Source organism: Sander vitreus, chromosome 17 (assembly GCF_031162955.1).
Source record: "Sander vitreus isolate 19-12246 chromosome 17, sanVit1, whole genome shotgun sequence".
NCBI classification, from domain to species: domain Eukaryota; kingdom Metazoa; phylum Chordata; class Actinopteri; order Perciformes; family Percidae; genus Sander; species Sander vitreus.
Genome location: NC_135871.1, coordinates 169132 through 187008, shown reverse-complemented (window position 1 = coordinate 187008; position 17877 = coordinate 169132). Strand labels below are relative to the sequence as shown.

General features: G+C 41.2%; 1 protein-coding gene across 3 annotated transcripts in view; it reads left to right on the top strand.

Moving 5' to 3' along the window:
• Positions 1 to 17877, top strand: part of birc6 (baculoviral IAP repeat containing 6) — a 134856-nt gene that overhangs the window by 91279 nt on the left and 25700 nt on the right. For all 3 annotated transcript variants that reach the window (XM_078272747.1, XM_078272748.1, XM_078272745.1), the window contains exons 65-68: positions 10649 to 10871; positions 14656 to 14801; positions 15886 to 15996; positions 17272 to 17489. In XM_078272747.1, the coding sequence (XP_078128873.1) occupies positions 10649 to 10871; positions 14656 to 14801; positions 15886 to 15996; positions 17272 to 17489 (698 nt within the window). The remainder of the gene's footprint in view (positions 1 to 10648; positions 10872 to 14655; positions 14802 to 15885; positions 15997 to 17271; positions 17490 to 17877) is intronic.

Here is a 17877-nt window from a genome sequence, read left to right as displayed (position 1 = left end):
GGAGGGCTGCAACTAACCCTTTCTTCTGAAAAATAGTTGTGAAACATCACATTTTCCCAAAGCCCACTGTGACATGTTTGGATGTCCTTTTTAGATCAATAGTCCAAACATTAAATCGCTGCTGCTAGGCTTCTTACTAGATCAAACAGGCGCACCCATACCACTCCTCTACTCTACTCCCTTCACTGGCTTCCTGTAACCTACAGGATCCAATTCAATTCTCACCATAACCTATAGGGCTCTACATGGTCAGGCCCCGGATTATCTTGCCAACATAATTCACTTACACACCCCCACTCGGTCTCTCAGGTCTGTCAATCAAAATCTGCTCTCCACGCCACGCACTCGTCTGAAGACGTGGGGGTAGAGCTTTTGAGGCTATGGCACCCAGACTCTGGAATGCACTACCTACCAGCATTAGGTTGGCTGAGCATGTAGACTGTTTTAAGGGACAAGTGAAGACTCACCTGTTCAGGCTAGCTTTTGGGTAGCCTATGTCTTTTATTTATTTGATAATTGTTTCTGTTGTATGTGCATTTTATTATATTGACTATTTTTACCACATTTATATTGTCTATGCACATTGTAAAGCACTTTGTGACCTTGTCTGTGAAAAGCGCTGTATAAATAAAATGTACTTACTTAAAGATTTTGAGATTACATGGCCGGGTTGGATCTGTGGGTAGAGCAGGCGCACATATACTGAGAGGTTTATGCCTCGACGCAGGTTTATGTCTCTCTCTGTCTCTGTCTCTCTCTCTCCCCCCTTTCTCACCTAGCTGTCCTATCCATTAAAGGTGGAAAAGCCCAAAAAATTATCTTAAAAAAAAAAGAGATTTTGAGACTACTAGGGGTGGCCCAAATAGTAGACTATTCTTCTATTTGATCTAAGGAGTCGGTTTCGACTGCCAATCTCATTCTGATTGTTCCATTTGGCTATATGGGGGTGCTGAATGTCTACATTTCACATAGAATTGCTTTGTTTCTCCCAGTAAATCATGATATAAAACCTATTTTGTAATACATATATTAGGGTTAGTAGAGCGCTAAATATGTTTTGAATTTATGAAAGGTTGTTCTCATTAAGTGTTGCTTCACTCTTTTGTTTCCCTCTGTCTGTGGATTGCTATACTTGGTGGAAATTTAATTAGGGCCAGAAGTTCTGTTTACCACTATGAAAAGCAACGTCTGTTCTGTCTGTCTATCTTTCTATATAAATCTTAAACGGTGGGCAAAAATACAACTGCCAACTAGTGGCGCCGGGTGCATATTGATTTTTTTGTCTGTGTGGAAAAAATGTAAGCTAATTTTGCAAATGAAAAGAATATGATTCAACCATCAGTTGACTACAGACAAGACTAAGACTTGACTAAGAAACCCCAAAAATGTATTGTTTTGTTTACACATTGAAGAAACACTAGCCTAGAAATCTAGACCACCCTAGCGGCAGCAAATGTAATGTGCAGCCAGGGGGTCTAGCAATTCTCCGTTGGCTTGCGAGCTGAAAAAAACAAGTTCTGGTCAGGCCAATCACATCGTATATAGAGTCGGTAGGCGGGCTTAACATAATGAGGGCAGAGTTGCGACGGTTCCGCGTGAGTTCCCTGCTACTAGAAAACAAAGAAGATGGCTGCTGCTGCTGGCGAACAGCGGTCTTTGGAATCGACTTTAGCCGCAACTCTGGAAGACTCGGAGTTAAGCACTGAAGTCATTCTTAAAAAAGGAAGATGTGTTCGCAGTTTTGCCGACCGGATACGTTTAATCTATCAACTAGCGTTGCTCTGGTTGGTTGGAGCTCTATCCTATTGTGTGCCGAAGGAATTTGAAAGACAACCGTTTATCAATATCACCAGGCAGACCAATGGTTTATAGTTTCACTATTATCTTGACCTCAGGGGTAATAGAGCCAGCTGAATTGGCGCTCGGTAAAACAACGATTCTGCGATAATGATCTTTCCTCCACGTTCCCATCTTCACAACCCCATCACATCTTCACTACCTGCTAGTTATGAATGCTGACCAGATGAAGAAGGGATGAGCCTTCAGCAGCTGAATGTTTGATAAATACATAGGCCACTGGCTACATTTACACCTAACCCTTGATATAGATAGATAGATAGATACACACGTACGTACACACACAGTGGGGAGAACAAGTATTTGATACAGTGCCGATTTTGCAGGTTTTCCCACTTACTAAGCATGTAGAGGTCTGTAATTTTTATCATAGGTACTCTTCAACTGTGAGTGACGGAATCTAAAACAACAATCTAGAAAATCTCATTGTATGATTTTTAAGTAATTAATTTGCATTTTATTGCATGACATAAGTATTTGATACATCAGGAATGCAGAACTTAATATTTGGTACAGAAACCTTTGTTTGTAATTACAGAGATTATACGTTTCCTGTAGTTCTTGACCAGGTTTGCACACACTGCAGCAGGGATTTTGGCCCACTCCTCCATACAGACCTTCTCCAGATCCTTCAGGTTTCGGGGCTGTCGCTGGGCAATACGGACTTTTAGCTCCCTCCAAAGATTTTCTATTGGGTTCAGGTCTGGAGACTGGCTAGGCCACTCCAGGACCTTGAGATGCTTCTTATGGAGCCACTCCTTAGTTGCCCTGGCTCTGTGTTTCGGGTCGTTGTCATGCTGGAAGACCCAGCCACGACCCATCTTCAAAGCTCTTACTGAGAGGAGGAGGTTGTTGGCCAAGATCTCGCGATACATGGCCCCATCCATCCTCCCCTCAATATGGTGCAGTCTTCCTGTCCCCTTTGCAGAAAAGCATCCCCAAAGAATGATGTTTCCACCTCCATGCTTCACGGTTGGGATGGTGTTCTTGGGGTTGTACTCATCCTTCTTCCTCCAAACACGGCGAGTGGAGTTTAGACCAAAAAGCTCTATTTTTGTCTCATCAGACCACATGACCTTCTCCCATTCCTCCTCTGGATCATCCAGATGGTCATTGGCAAACTTCAGACGGGCCTGGACATGCACTGGCTTGAGCAGAGGGACCTTGCGTGCGCTGCAGGATTTTAATCCATGATGGCGTAGTGTGTTACTAATGGTTTTCTTTGAGACTGTGGTCCCAGCTCTCTTCAGGTCATTGACCAGGTCCTGCCGTATAGTTCTGGGCTGATCCCTCACCTTCCTCATGATCATTGATGCCCCACGAGGTGAGATCTTGCATGGAGCCCCAGACCGAGGGAGATTGTCCATCATCTTGAACTTCCATTTTCTAATAATTGCGCCAACAGTTGTTGCCTTCTCACCAAGCTGCTTGCCTATTGTCCTGTAGCCCATCCCAGCCTTGTGCAGGTCTGCAATTTTATCTCTGATGTCCTTACACAGCCTTCTGGTCTTGGCCATTGTGGAGAGGTTGGAGTCTGTTTGAGTGTGTGGACAGGTGTCTTTTATACAAGTAACGAGTTCAAACACGTGCAGTTAATATGAGTGGAGAACAGGAGGGCCTCTTAAAGAAAAACTAACAGGCCAGAATTCTTACTGGTTGGTAGGTGATCAGTGGCAATAATGTGGCCCGGGAAAGGGAAGTTTGGGGTCCCCTGCTGGAGCTGCTACCCCCGCGACCCGACCCCTGATAAGCAGATGGATGGATGGTAGGTGATCAAATACTTATGTCATGCAATAAAATGCAAATTAATTATTTAAAAATCATACAATGTGATTTTCTGGATTTTTGTTTTAGATTCCGTCTCTCACAGCTGAAGTGTAGCTATGATAAAAATTACAGACCTCTACATGCTTTGTAAGTGGGAAAACCTGCACAATCGGCAGTGTATCAAATACTTGTTCTCCCCACTGTGTATATCTATCTATCAATATCACAGCAACAATAATTATTTTGTAACAGGAAGGCATATAAAACTTAACGCCTTACCTTTTTCATTGTATTTAAGTGCAGATACAATCTGAAACACTTAATGTTTTCACCATAAGGGTCCAGCAAACAAAATGCTCTCAAGCTTTTAGCCTCTGTGACTCTTATTGGCCAGTCAGTAGAGAAACCAACACCTCCAATATGGTTTATATATTAAGGTTTTGTAATAATTAAAAACTAAAATGACAGGAGTCATATGTTTCAAATAGACGTAAGACATATTTTTCTGCTTTTCCTTACTAAGTTAGGATGTCCACACAGAATATGTCAACTCAAAGTTACTTGAATAAAGTTCTGGGCAATATTTCAATATTATATCGATATATAAAGGCAGATATCATCCTAAACTTTGGCTATCGTCATATCATAATGTTAATCGTGTTCTTTTCCTGGTTTCACAGGCTACATTACAGTAAAGTGATGTCATTTTCTGACTTTACCAGACGGTTCTGGCTGTATTACGATTTGCATTAACCCACTTAGTTATTATATGCACGGTACTGATTATTTGTCAAAAATGTCATTGTGTAACTATTTAGTGAACGCACAGTCAACCATACAATATCTCCATCGAGGTATTTGGTCAAAAATATAGTTTTTTTTTTTCTTCTCCATATCGCCCAGCTCTACTTGAGTAGCTTGGTTTATAAAGGGATTCTTGTGCACATAAATGCACTTTTCCTTCTGTCCTTTCAAATGGCTCAGAGCTTCAGGCCACTTTTTACTAGCTGTTCCACATAGTTTAGCTTTGATGCACATTATCTACAGTGTTCGCTGAAGCAGACTGTGTTGGCGGAGACATGTCACAGTCTTCCTATTTCAGTTACCCTCTGCTCTGTTCTGTTGCCCAAGAGGGGTCAGGAAGACCTGACACTGTGGAGCTATGAGCTTGAGTCAGAGTGTTGGCCACCCACTCGGTGTAAGTTGCATGTTCAACTCTTTCTTCTCTTTGGGAACAGACACCCATCCCTTGTAGCAGAAACCAGCCCATGCACCCTTCTCCTGTTCACCCATGAGTTGAGACTCAGTGGTAACCCGTTGAACGTTTTCTATCGTTGTTTTTATTGCCCATTACAGTAAACAAGTCAGCATGTGGGTTTTTATGAAGACCAATGACTGTCATATCCTATTGTCTCAGCGAGTTTGTTATGGCAGCCCCCCCCCCCTCCTCCTAAACTGACACTGATATCGAAAAATGGTTGTGATTGTCTTTCAGATATGGATTCTTGTTTTCGCTTCACAAGTCTCCTCACTTCTTAGCCCTGCTGGGGCACTATCTTCAGTAATTAACAGAGGTGTCTATTTCTAAACCAGTTCCCTTTCTCCACCCCCTGTAAAATACCAAACGCCAGTCTGTCAGCTGTAATTACAGGAATCTTTGCATCTTCACAAGCACCTGTGGGGCACAATAGGTACTAAATTGGATGAAACATAAGACTGGAATCCTGAGTGGATGACATGGTTTGGGTGTTAATTAGCATTTCTCTGTTTGACATATGATGGCAGTGCAGGATTCTCTGTGGTTGATTATCAGTGCTATTCCCAGGATTGTACTACTATGATGAGATGTGCTTGTCCTTGTACCGATGAGTAAAGAAGTTTAAAAAGGATTAAAAGTGCATGTATATCTTTTTATTAGACAGTACACAGTGCAGAAAGACATAACATACATGTAGAAAAGCCATGGACCAGATTAAAACCTTTAGTGTTGTGCTCTTAATGTCAGTGAGCCACCAGGACAAATATACATGGACGGCAGGTGTATTGCTGAGGACCGAGTGAGTTGAATATACTAGTGCAATGTCAAAGCTTGCTCAAATGCTGTGGCCAGGGATTATCTGCTGAACACTTTGTGCTATTGATACCACATTTGGTGTCTGAGTAGCCATGACAAATGTGGTGCTATTTGGCCAATAGGTGGGGCTGTAGCAGCATCATCTAACAACAATTAAGAAAGGAAGGTCTGTCTGTGTGCATTCATGTATAACTGTCCTTCGCATATCTCAAGAAATGTTCCTCCAATGTACTTCCCACTTGGCAGGTGTATTGCTGAGGACTGAGTGCTGTGTCAAGTCGATCTCATGAGTGATTCTTGACAATGCTCCAAGCAATCAGCCCGCTCTGATTTTTTGGCACTTTGAGCACCACAAGCAGAATTGCATCTAGTTCCATTATATTGGAGAGAAGACATGATTGTCCGTTTAGCATGACTTGATAGTTTCCTCCATTTTGCATTAACAAAAAAAACAGTAGTTGCCTATTTATGAAGACAACGGGGCATACAATAGATTAGAGTAACCCTGCTGGATTACAAGGCTCAGCCTGTAGTACTTTACACTGTGAATTCAGAATTTTAAAAATTTTGAACAGGTCATTACAGATTGAATATTTAATTTTTTGCAGAGCAGTTAACAATAAGAAGTGACTGCGCTAGTATCGGTCTGGCTCTAATTTAAACTTTATGAGGATATTAAGTTACATTCTGTGTACATAACAGATTACAACTGAAATTGTAATTTTATTAAACCTCAGTGTCTCAGTACACTGCCAACACTCAGCTGTCAGCCATACAGCAGACTAAGAGGAAAGGACAGGCAAGCAACCTGACATACTCTAGAGACTCTTATCCCCCTGGATGCACAGCAGGTACACTAATTCTACCATGTACCATTCATATTTCCAGCCATCCAGAATTGTAAGGAGTTCACATCCATAAACCAAAAACCCTTGAGGCTCCCAGTGCTTCTGGTGGGGGTTGTGTGTATATAGTTTTACTCTCAAGTTATTTCCATTTGTGTCTTTATCCATTTCTTTTTATATTTCCAGCCAGAGGAAGGATTATATCACAGTCTTTAGACAAATGTTAAGTAAACCTTGGTGGATGGTGATTAACTGGATTCAATTCCATCTCGATTTTATTTATAGTGTGAAATCATAACTTTACAGATAAAGTAAGTCTAGACCACACTCTATAATTTACAGAGAGCCAACAATTCCCCCCAAGAGCAAGCATTTGGTGTGACAGCAGTGAGGAAAAACTTATAATTATAGCAGTGGGTATAATGGAATGACATGTTGAACAGTGTCAATTATAGTAACAACGGATTAAGGGAATGTTCTGTGCATGACTCCCAGTAGCACCAACAGCTGACTGGACAGGAAGGTGACGTGTCTTGTATGAGTGAAGCAGTATTTACCATTTCAGACAGTCTAACTGAGATACACATTCATTTTTGCTTAGAAAGTAATATGTGCATCGTTGGTGTGTCTTTGGGATGCCCCCCCCTGAAAAAAAATTAATTTCCCTTGCGAGATTAATAAAATATTATCCACGTGCGACATCAAACACTGGTTTAGGTGACTTCAGTTCCAACAGCCTAACCTAACTTTTGACCACAGTAGTGTACTAGTTTGAGCCAGCTGCCAGACATATTCGATACTTTGATTACTTTGGTCTGTCAGTGACCTCAGTACTTTGTAAGTTACTCAGGGTTATTGTGTGGACTTACAGAGGCAGTAGATTCTGCATTTATTATATATAGTGGTTGTGTGTATTTCTGGATGATTCACAACCTGATTTCAAATGCAACTTCCTCACATCATTTTGGGGAGACAATTGATTGGACACAGCCTACAGAGGCGAACAGGGAGACATTAAAATGCAACAGTAGTGCCTTTATTTCAAGCAGCCCTTACATATGCCACGCTAACTCATCGCAGGCGCTCCCTTTCAGGTCTAGGGGCCCCCATTAACTATTAATCAGCTGGAGCATCCAACATGGCTACTCACCGCGCCCATCTCTGTACGGCCCCCAGAAGGCCCTAAATCACAGAGAGTGGAGGCTTGCTGGTGATAGTGCTGCGCTGACTGCAGGTCAGCACTACCAAGATGGTCATAGCTGAGATGGATGTCCAGCATCTGGGGCTGCCGCTTGGCCTGTGGCTCACAGGAGAACAGGCTTCCAATTGGTGATGAAGTTTCTTCAATTTTATGGAAACGTGAGTATATTTAGGGGCAGGACCGAGAAAGCCAGTGCACATGTTGTTTTGTGGTTTTATACCAGGGAGTTGTTGAAATCCCTTGATTTTCACACCAAGTGCAATTGTAAACCATACCCAATTATTCGTATCATAAGGTAAAAGGAAAAGAACATTAATTTATGGAAGTGTGTTGCCATAGTTTTAGTATATCATAAAAAACAATATGTATGTCATCTGGCAAGCTTTGTGACCAGTTCATTTTTATCAGGCTGAAAGTAAGAGTAAAGAAAACCATTTGATACATGATTTAAATCTGACTAATTAAGAAATAAACCAAGGATTGCATTTTGGTTTTTGATTTACTCTTGAATTTTAACTATTTGAGTACATACTTCACTTAGTCAACTTGTACTGTTTATCCCAAGTGTCTTCACTCTTACCCATGGCTAATCTAATCCATGGCCTCCAGCCTTTCAGCGATGTGGTGTCATCATTTAATAGTGCAAAGCGAGCTTCCTTAGGCTCCACGTTTTTGAGCGTTAAAGTAACTGAATTGGATGTTTCTGCACCACCACCATGTTGAATTTGAATGATTACTCCAAATACATTTTATAATAAATAAATGTTATGGCAATCCAACCAGTTGTTGAAATATTTCAGTCAAAAGTGAATGGTGGTGCTTAACGAACACTTATGGAACAGCCAAAGACATTGAGATTCATCCTCTGGGGGCCATGAATGGTTGATGGACCAACATTGCCATCGCCTAAACCTTGCTGCTAGCATGGCTAAAATGCTAGTAAAAACAAACAAACATGAGCGCAAATAAAATGCACAAACCCTCCATCCCCTCCCTCTCGAAGGTTAAACCCGCACCCCAACAACTGAGAGTGCAATAACCTCGCTGGTGTAAAAAGTGTCATCTCATTGTTTTCATTTATCTTGATTTTTATATTTTACTGATTTATATTTAGCTTTTTAATATTTTATTTATATTGTCATTCTGAAGAGCTGCTAAACAGTTTTGTTTTAAAACGACAAAGATCTATTCTAATTCTAAACAACTATTTTGAGTGAAAACTCGCATTTAAAGAGCAAATTCTATACTTCATATTCATTGCCCAAGCTTGTGTACAATGACTTTTGCTGTGCCATACCTGAATACAAAAGTACTTCAAGTAATAAATACACAAAAAAAAACACTTATTTATATATTGGATTGTTTTTTTTATCATTAAACCTTTCCGTTCTTCGTACATTTCACTACAGCAGAGGATTTCCAATGTCTAAAAAATGGAAAAATAGAAAAAAAGGGAGAATAAAGGCTGTGTGTTGGTCAGGACCCAAGTGCATTCTATTGTCCCTGGCACTCAACAACCTCCTTTTCTATTTAGCTTTGTTTATTACCCATTTTTAAAAAAGGCCTGTATCTAAAAAGTGTTTTTTGATGCTGCCCCTTCCGTTTTATTCTTTTTTTTTTCCATTAAAGTCTGCTTGACATGTATTACCCTCAGTGAAGGGAAAAACACATCTGACATTGACACAGAGCAAGAGGAGGAATTCTGATGAGTTGCACACAAATGCTCAGAGTAATTGCATAGATGGAACTACATTTGGAAGGGATTAGGATTCCATGCTAGGTGTCTCTACACTGGTTAAAGGTTTTGAGAGCAGATTAAAACCTTGGGAGGTCAGTGTTGTGCAGATGCTGGGATAGGACAGTAGGGAGCTGGGAATTTCAATATAAATGTAAAACAGTCTGGGAGCCACAAACGAGAGCTGTTTATTTAGAGGGTGACACTTCAAGGCAAACACATGGACACACAAGTACTCTCTCAGAAATTGATCCGGCTTACATGGTCAGCCTGTTGATGCTTACTTCACTGTCTCAACAGACCCTTGTTATTAGTATTTGATTGGCTTCTGTTCAAGTGCTGCTGGATGCCAACTGACAAACAATGGCTGAAAATGAACCCAACACAGAGTCTTGGGTTACATTTGCCAAACAGTTTTTCTCATTTTGTTTTAGAATTGGCGCAAACCAACCTCACTGTAACACTCATTCCTAAAGCCCCTGCTCCTTCTCACAGTAACTTGATATCTTGAGGCTTTGGCAGGATTACTTCAAGGATGCACGTTTATGACATATGCTACAATTTCTTTGTCTACATTGGGGTTTAGGGATGGCAATGTCTGGGCAGTCAGCCCATCACATCTGTCCAGACTGGAAATGTTGGGCATTTCCATGAATCACTTTGGTGATCCCTTGATTTTCATTTAATGCTATCATTTGGTCAAATGTTCAGACATGGCTACATTTGCTTAGTTAGCATTAACATGAGCATGTTAGCATTGTCATTATGAGCATGTTCATGTTAGCATTTAGCTCAAAGCACCACTGTGTCTAAATCTGCAGAGGTGCCAGCACATCTGTAGACTCTTGGTCAGATATAACCACACAGTCTTCCTCAGTCTTCAGTGCCATGTGGTCATTTTTTATTTTCTGAAGTTGGCCAGACAAACAGGATATCTTCGTCGTGTACTGATTGGAGTGCTGCTCAACAGCAGAGCGCTTAGTGCTGCCACTGGTGGCTGAAACTTTATAAAGAAGACTGCCACTTTGTTGTAATATGGCTGGCCATCTGGCAGCCCTGGGCGCATGAAAAGACTGGTCTTGCGTCATTTTGTTATTACGTTGCATGCACTTCACATCGCACTATCCTTTAAGCGTCTAACACTTTGTATCCTTTTTGTCTCTCTGCAGTCCTAGATATGGCACGTCATGTGCCCCTGTATCGGGCACTACTGGAGCTGCTGAGGGCCATTTCCACGTGCACGGCCCTGGTTCCTCTGCTGCTGCCTCTCTCCGGAGACCTGGGCCAGTACGAGGAGGACGAGGATGAAGAACACTGTGAGGGACAAACCTCTGTAGGGATGCTGCTTGCCAAGATGAAGACATGTGTGGACACGTACACCAATCGCCTCAGGTGAGATGGCCAAAATCCATAGGACTTGGAATCATTTATTTGTTTCCTCAGGTTTTTAAATTTCAAATATAGAACCCAAATGTTACACAGAACTTAAAAGTATACCTACATATACCTAGAATGATCTTATCTTTTGAGCTTAAACAGACTTTGTGCATAGGAGTAATGTCTGATTTAATACTTTGATCCAGCCATAACCCCGCCGCTCCATAAACACACTCTAGCATCATTCACTCTCCTGCTCTCTGCAATACTGCTGATCTGGGAATCTTCACATCTATAGCCCTGTTCACACTTGGAATTGAAATGCACCCTGGGTGATGTGAATGTTCCCCTAGAGGCATCCAGGACTCATTGAGTCACTAAGCTGTTTTTGGGGGTGGTCAGGGAATGTCTAGAAATGTGTGTTTTATTATAGCAGGAAAGGTTTTAGTCTCACTGTAAAAATCCAATATTTGATCTGCATAAAGTGCTGTACGTTCTGCACACTCTACATACATAACTTAAGAGATATGACCACGCTATCTCCCTCACTAGGTATGGGCTGGTATGAGATTCTGACAGTAACTGTAAAAATACCACGGTTTCACAGTATTGCGGAATTGCAATTACAGCTCTAAAATGTATTGTTTTGAAATGTGGGGTAAAATGCAACAACACAGACGTGATACCAGCTCAATTTATTTTAACACTACAGTAAAAGTACTAACTTAGAAAATGTGTACTTGTCTGCTTAGTGAAGTTACGTTAGGAAAGAAAATAGCTGACGTTAGCCATGTTCTCTGCCTCTGTAGCAGCTTGAAGTGATTATTGCACTATTGTTAGATATGCTATGTTAACTCTCATAGCTGATTGCAAACGTTCATTCAAAGACAGGCAGCGTTACGTTACCTTCAATTTGTTTGGGGCATCTGTGCTTTTTCAGTACTTGAAAAATTCCTACATAACCGACTTCAGTCTTTTTAGACGTGCGGGAAGAGATCGGGGTTTTCATCTCCTGCAGCCATCATGCACAGACACTCGCACCGACAACAGGAGGGGGACGGGCCGTGATACTCTACACTGCACATTGGCAGACAGAGGGATTTCTGAACTGCACTTTCTGTCCGTGACGACTCATAAAAAACAGCTCATACCACAGGAACGGTATAACGGAAAATTTTAGTGGTTTTGAAACTGACTTTTTCATACCCTGGTATACCTTAAAACTGGTAACCGGCCCATGATATCCCTCACCCACAGCTCCTGGAAGCTGCTTGACAACATGTTCTCAGGTTATACATGCATATACTCGGCATACATACATGTCAAAGGTTCCTGATTATGAATGACGTATCTGGTGGTATTTTCAGAAAATGCCTGTCATGAATGTTGCAGCAGCCATCCTGTGGCAGCATGGTTCATGTCAGGTACTGCAGGAAGAAAACTTTGCAGTTAAGAACTTGTGTTTCCAGTTTGGTTTGTTCATTTGTTGGCTGGTTGGTTTGTTTGTCTGTCAGCAGGATTACAGAAAAACTACTGACCCAATTTTCATAAAACTTGGTGGAAGGGTATATTGCCAAGAAATAAAACCAAATAAAATTTTGTAGCAGATCCGAGTTACGTGGCAGATACAAAAATAATTTTTCACTTTTGTTAACATTGCGAGATAGGCGTTTGTGCTGAATTCATGTGGTGTCGGACTAACGTGAACCACTCAAATCAGAACCATACACTGTTTAAAATATGGTTGTAGTCTCTGTGACGTCACCCATAGGTTTCAGAAGAGCAAAAATGGAGAGGTGGAGCTTGGATTTAATTCTTCAGCTATGGGTAAATGATACTTAAAATAAATAAAACTGAATTAAGGGCTTGGTTAAAGCCAGTTACTAACAGTGTATTTGAAGCCTACTGCTTCTTATGCAAGCGAGAAAGCAATTAAACTGGGAGCGTTGGGTGTATGGGCACTGAGACACATCTAACTGCTGTGAAGGGTCTCCAGCAAACGATAGCCATCTGCCAGTTCTGCCGTCTATCTGGTGGACCTCGGCCCCGGCCACTCTTCCCCGTCTAGACCCACACAGCCGCTGGGCAACTTTTGAATCCGAGCCAACACTAAGAGCGGAGCTGCGCTGGGTTCACGACACGATGACTAGACACCAGTCCTATAGTGCCAATGAGGAAATTGGGAAATTGTTTCAGGCGATGTTGGCTCTGACATCTGACCTTTTTTTTTTTTCTTTTTTTTTTTTTGATGTTATGTGATATAAGTCCTAAATTTCAGTCACAGTGGTATTAATGTCTTAAATCTGACTTGATGAAACCTGCAGAAACCCTGTGTTCATCACATGATATACCAGCAGTAGGTATCACATCCCAGGTTTATAGCACACACACACACAGGAACACTGAGCCTTAGGAAACCTTGAACACACACATTTACTTACACTTACACTCACTACTTGATCTCACAACCACACACAGAAGCTTTAATGGAAGAAGAGCCTGAGGGCAAATGGCCAATCAGGGGGACTGATGATTGGGATTGTCTCAGCCTGTCTGCTGAACTTCCAGTTAAAAAACAGACAGGACAGATTTAGTACCAGGAGGTGGGGGCCACTAAGTCTTTTCATCCTCTTGTTTAAATAAACATTTTCAATTTGCACAAAAAAAATGAATGAAAACGCTGGAAATAAAAAAAAAAAAAAAAAAAGGTTTTTTAATATTCCATCAGAAAAAAGTCGGTATGTCGATAAAAAGGAAATACAACAACTTGCAATGAAAATCAAGTTGAGCTTTAATGTTTGTCTCTGCATTTATATCTGTGACACATTTTATAATTTTTTCTTTCTAATATTACAATAATCATCAAATGATGTTAGCATAGCAGCGAGAACACAGATTGTGATCTGCATATGCTGAACTCTGGTACAGTTTCTTGGTCCAAATACAGGTTAGGGAAAAGTGTTGACTTTAGCAACATTTTGAGAGAAGCACTCCCAGATTCAGATTAAACTGCTACTTCCTTGAAGGTTCCCTTGTACTACTACATTTTGGTTTTCCTTAAAAAAGAGATTGTCAGCCGCCTCGGGCCAAGCTCAAATACATGATCACCGCCAGTTAATGGCCCTCCCCGACAGACGGGGTGTGGAATGAAAGCGTGTTTCGTTTTATCTTGTGTGATGTGTCATAGTGGAAGACATCCAACGCAGTGTCTGGGATCCTGTACGATGTCTTGACAAAAATAATCTGCTGTGTTATTTGTATATCAGGATTAACAATTAACTTTTTCATCCACCAGCCAAATGGCTACCGAATGTTCAAATATTACCAGCCACTCAATAGATTACATAGTTTTTGGGCTGGTGAGTGAAGCAAATCTACCAGCCACTTGCATATTTTACCAGCATTTGGTTGGTAGATGTTGCTAATTTTGGACCCTGCTCATAAACATGTCCGAATTTCTTGCCTTTCCCTGCCCCATTGACAACTTCTACAGTCAGGTCTGTGATGTTGAGGCACAGGAGCGACTGTACGCATGGTGAAGCCAAAGAGGAATTAAGTTTTTTTCATTTCAGTGGACCTGGAACCACTTTTACTCTCACCCTGCCCCAAGAGCATTATACCAAAATAATATGTAATGGATTTGCCAAAGAATACTACATGTATTTTGAAAAGTTAGAGGGAAAATAATAAGTTTACCTTTTTATTAAAAAGATTCACACAAAATTGGATCTCTGAAATCCAAATGATTAAACGGCACCTACTGTTAGATTATGGCTGAATGTATATCTGTGTGTTTCAGGTCAAAGAAAGATAAGAGTAAAGGTGTGGTGAAGGCAGACAGCTCCGATCCAGAGCCCGAGGGTTTGACTCTGCTGGTGCCTGACATCCAGAGGACAGCTGAGATAGTCTACGCTGCTACTACCAGCCTACGGCAAGCCAACCAGGGTATGTGGTAATCACACACATCTGACTCTATGGCCAAACGCTGTGGCAGCTGACTTCACATTATCTGTACTGTTTTGATTTAAATCACAGCTTGAAAAGACTTGGTTAACAGCAATACATATTTACATCCATACATTCAAACTCATGGCCAACACAAACCCAGTTTCACGTAAGAAGTTTATCTGATTTGTCATCTGAATTATTTTAGCAAGTCCCTGGTCACCTGTCTCCCTCTCTCCATTTCTGTCTCACATCCTCATCTATTGTCTGTGTCCTGTCCTCTCAGTGAAGGACACAAAAAAGGGACAACACGTCTGAATCCCCTCAGTTTTAATAATATCATTGATATCGTCCGCCACATTATACTGTATAACATCACAGTAAAGAATACTAATTACGACCCACCCGCCCATTTCTTCCAGCTCCCTTCAGAGAATGATTCCGTCCAGGGTTAGGGTTAGGGGAGGGGGACTCCCAGCGCCTGGAAGTTGGCTGAAGATTGGAAGGGAATTGAAGGGCATTTGGTTGGGAGGGGAAATTCTAGGTGACCACATCTGTATAGGGCTGCAACTAATGATTATTTTCATAGTCGATTCATCTGTTGATTATTTTCTCGATTATTCAATTAGTTGTTGGGTCTCTAAAATGTGGATCAGTGTTTCCCAAAGCCCAAGATGATGTCCTCAAATGTCTTGTTTTGTCCACAACTCAAAGATCTTCAGTTTACTGTCACAGAGGAGAGAAGAAACTAGAAAATATTCACATTTAAGAAGCTGGAATCAGAGAATTTTTACTTTTGTCTTAAAAAATGACTCAAACCGACTAATCGATTATCAAAATAATTGGCGATTAACTATTGGATTAATCGATGAATCTTTGCAGCTCTACATCTGTAACCTCTCCTTTCCTTTAGCTGGGGGAAGATAAGCATCCCTAACACAGGGGTTGTTTCCTAAACTTCCCTTACGTGCATGCAGCTGTTGGAATACACACAGCTGATCACTCTCAGAATTCCTCCACCCTGCTCTTTCTCACTCCTGTCTTCATGCTTTGTGTTCCCACCCCCACACCACCTCTTTACCAGAGAGGAAGCTGGTGGAGTCTTCCAGGAAGATATCCAGTCGTCCCAAGCCCCTGTCCATTCTACGCTCTCTAGAGGAAAAATACGTAGCTGCCATGAAGAAGCTGCAGTTCGGTGAGTTTACATGTTTTCTTTGGGTTGCAAGTATGTGTAATGCACTTAGATATGTACATGTTGTAGTTTTTCAACAGTTTTTTATCAATGTCTGTTGGTTTTACTTTGTGCACACATGTCAGTAAAAACAACACACACACACACACACACACACACACACACACACATACACTCTTCCCTGTCTGATATGATCTATAATGCCTTCATTACAGAACTCTGAAAGGGAAGCAGACTAAGTTCCTGTCCTGCTCGTCCCTTTTGTCCTGTCCATCACTCCCCATCCAGCCATGTCATGACTTATTACACTAGCTGTGCAATTGATTTTGTAAGAAGCTTGATGTCTGAAGTAATTGCAAGTGACTGCAAACACTGTTGTTTCAGTTTGCAAGCAGAATAGAAATAATGAAGTCCAGACAGAGTGAGGGCATTGCATTTCCATTACAGGGGATAATGAGGCTGGTTGGCCATGTTGGAGGCAGCGGGCTCAGTTGGATGGAACGGATGAATTGGTTCCTCACTTTTGATTGAAGTTGTAGTCATGGTTGGACTGGACTCGACTTGTGTGATTTTGTTTTTCTTAGCAAAATACTGGCTGTACGAGAGACCAGCTTTTCTTAGCTTTAAAAATGTATTACAGAAGTATTACTGACAATGTTAGAGCAAGAGCTAACAGACTAGCTAGCATGCTGGTACAAGCTAATCATCTAGTAATGTCAGTAAAATCACACAAGTGTAATTTTTAAAACAAGCTCCAAATATTGTTTAGCTTTAAAGGGTATTACAGAAATATGACAAGGTTTTAGCAAGCTGACTGGCTAGCTATGCTACATGTACCAGCATGCTACATGTTCCTCTATCATAGGATAGAACCTATAGGAACATGTTGTCCAATGAGGGGACTTAGTGCAATGCTTAATAAATTAAATTAAGTGGACAACATTGCACTCTCCTTTATCAAACACATTGAAAACCTTTTTAGCTTGACTTCTAGATACTACTAAAATTCAGTAAAAAGGAAAGGACAACAATTTCCTAAATAAAAAATGCTTGACCACATGAACACCCAGTCAATACTTGATAGTATCCCTTTTTTTGCATTATTACCTTAATTAAATTCCAATCGCATTTGGGATCCATTTAAACATGGCCAACATTAGGAATGAATCCACTTTAAGTTGTTGTTTGGAGTGTTTGCAGGCAGTAATGACAGTTCTTTGGGCTTAGTTGAGTTGAGAATGGGTACAACTTCCTCACTCTGGTCTCCTCTCTTTCCAGACACCTTTGAAATGGTCTCGGAGGACGAGGATGGAAAAGTCATGTTTAAGGTCAACTACCACTACATGTCTCAGGTGAAGAACTCCAGCGATACAAACAGCGCAGCCCGATCCCGCCGCCTTGCACAGGAGGCTGTCACCCTGTCCACCTCTCTGCCCCTGTCATCCTCTTCCAGTGTCTTTGTCCGCTGTGATGAGGAGAGACTGGACATCATGAAGGTAAAGTACAACTTGAGCTTGTCATGAAAATGTCATAGCATTGTTTGGCGTGTATATGGTTGTACCGTGTGATTCATAAAGGCCGCTAGTTTTACAACTAACACTGGTAGAACATTTGTGTACTGTTAATGCAACCAGTGTTCCTACCATACGACTTGTTATGACAGCTCTTTCATTCCCCCAGTGACATTTAATAAATGGCTCTCACCCCACAATCTGATTAATGGCAAAGTCTCCTTTGCTAAATGTCAAACTCCTCATCTGGTTAGCTCAGTTTCAGCAAAAGAACACTCTAAAGATAGGCAGCAGTTATACCAACAACATAACCGAAACAACGGATGAACACATGACTGCACACAAACATCAATGTAATAACAGCATTTATTAT